The sequence below is a fragment of the Myotis brandtii genome, unplaced genomic scaffold (genome assembly GCF_000412655.1).
Source record: "Myotis brandtii unplaced genomic scaffold, ASM41265v1 scaffold420, whole genome shotgun sequence".
Classification (NCBI taxonomy): domain Eukaryota; kingdom Metazoa; phylum Chordata; class Mammalia; order Chiroptera; family Vespertilionidae; genus Myotis; species Myotis brandtii.
Genome location: NW_005366109.1, coordinates 18075 through 19993, shown reverse-complemented (window position 1 = coordinate 19993; position 1919 = coordinate 18075). Strand labels below are relative to the sequence as shown.

Sequence of the window (1919 nt, the reverse complement as noted above, 5' to 3'; positions counted from 1 at the left end):
GGAAAAGAATGCGATGCCCAGCCCGTAACCATTGCTCAGATGGAAGCTGATAAACCCAAAATGCAGTGGAACTAGGCCCATGGAGAGCCAGTGGCCCTGGAGTGAGGCGTGTCCCTGCGTAGCTATAGACCTGGGCAAAGTGGGTGTACATGGGGAGGAACTGGGAGCCTGCTTAAGCCACAGTTTGGGTGCCTAAGAATGGCAATTTGACATTTGTTTTTGTCTATAGGTCAAAGCATGAAGAAATTGATCTGGTCAGTGTAGAGGAGTTTTATCAAGAGGCTCCTCCAGATATCAGCAAGGCTGAGATCACCATGGGAGACCCTCACCAGCAAACCCTTGCACGTCTGCATTGGGAGCTGGAGCAGCGGAAAAGGTTGGCGGAGAAGTACCGAGAGTCCCTCTCCAACAAGGAGAAGATCCTTAAGGAGATTGAAGTGAAGAAGGAATACCTGCGCAGCCTCCAGCCTCTCCTGAACAGCATCATGCAGGCTTCCCTCCCGGTGCAAGAGTACCTGTCCATGCCTTTCCACCAGGCTCACAAACAATAGGAGACAGCCAAACACCTGCCGCCTCCCCTCTATGTCCTCTTTGACCACCATGAAACTGCTAAAGACCAGAGTACAGTCCCGCCTGGCCCTCCACAAACAGTTCGCGTCCCTGGAATACAGCATTGTACCAGTTACTAGCGATTGCCACTACCTCTTCCCTGCAAAGGTTGTCTCTCGCCTGGTGAAGTGGGTGACGATTGCCCATGTGGATTACGTGGAGCTGCATTTCATCAAAGACACTGTGGAGGCAGAACTGGCTGCGCACACCAATCTCTACTACATGGCCCTCGTGGAATGGGGCACAGCCAAACTCCAGGCAGCTGTGGTGCTGAACCCTGGCTACTCCTTTATCCCACTCATTTTCCAGCTCTGTCTGAACTGGAAAGGGGAGAAAACCAACAGCAATGCTGACAATATTCGGGCCATGGAGAGCGAGGCCAACGTGTGCTACAAGGAGCTGTGTGGGCCCCGGCCCGGCCATCAGCTCTTGACCAACCAGCTGCAGCGCCTGTGTGTGCTACTAGACGTCTACCTGGAGACCGAGATCCATGATGACAGCATGGAGGGGCCCAAGGAGTTTCCCCAGGAGAAGACGTGTCTGCGGCTTTTCAGGGGTCCCAGCAGGATGAAGCCATTTAAATATAACCATCCTCAAGGATCCTTCAGCCATCGCTGACCTGCTCGGCCTGTTGTTTCCCCTGGGCCCTCAGTGCGGTGCCTCTGCTTTCTCTTCTCTTCCAAATGTGGCTCCTGATAGTCTCCAAAGACAGGTTTTATATTTCTAGCCAATTAAAGTGACATCTGACCAAAAACAAACAAACAAAAACACACACACAAAAAATAAAACAAAAAAAAAAAAACCACAAAAAAACAAAAACAAACAAACAAAGAAACAAAAACTCCTTAGAAAACACATTGTTCCAGCCTTTCAATACGCTGACACTTTGGCAAGCCAAGATGGCCTGGCCCGGACTTGGTCTCTGTGCGGGGGCCTGACCATCCATCCAGAAAGGGAAGGGGCCGGGGACGGGTGGGGCGGTTGACTAGATGGCCCGGCCTGGACATCCTCTTTGGCTCTGAATTACAGAGATTGGGTTGACTGGGGCCAGGGCCCTCTGCTGGTCGAGAAGCGCCAATGCAAGCCCCTCTCCTGCAGCCTCCTCTGGGGAAGGCTGAGCCAGGTGACTGGACTTCCCCAGTTTTGGCTGGACCCGAGGGGGGAAGGACAAGCAGGGGGTGCTGTCTGTGAGGAGGCAGGGGCTGAAGGGTACTCATGGATGCCGAAGGACCATTCAAATCAAGAAGTGTCCGTACCTGACTGCGGATGTATACACACAGACACGCACACGCACACTTCCCCCCTCTCCG

General features: G+C 53.0%; 1 protein-coding gene across 1 annotated transcript; it reads left to right on the top strand.

Annotated features, from left to right (window-relative positions):
• The first annotated feature begins 582 nt into the window (after positions 1-582).
• On the top strand, positions 583-1377 carry LOC106727399 (THO complex subunit 5 homolog). The gene has a single exon (XM_014545720.1). The coding sequence runs from the start codon at positions 583-585 to the stop codon at positions 1225-1227; it is 645 nt and encodes a 214-aa protein (XP_014401206.1). The 3' UTR covers positions 1228-1377.
• Positions 1378-1919: the final 542 nt, after the last annotated feature.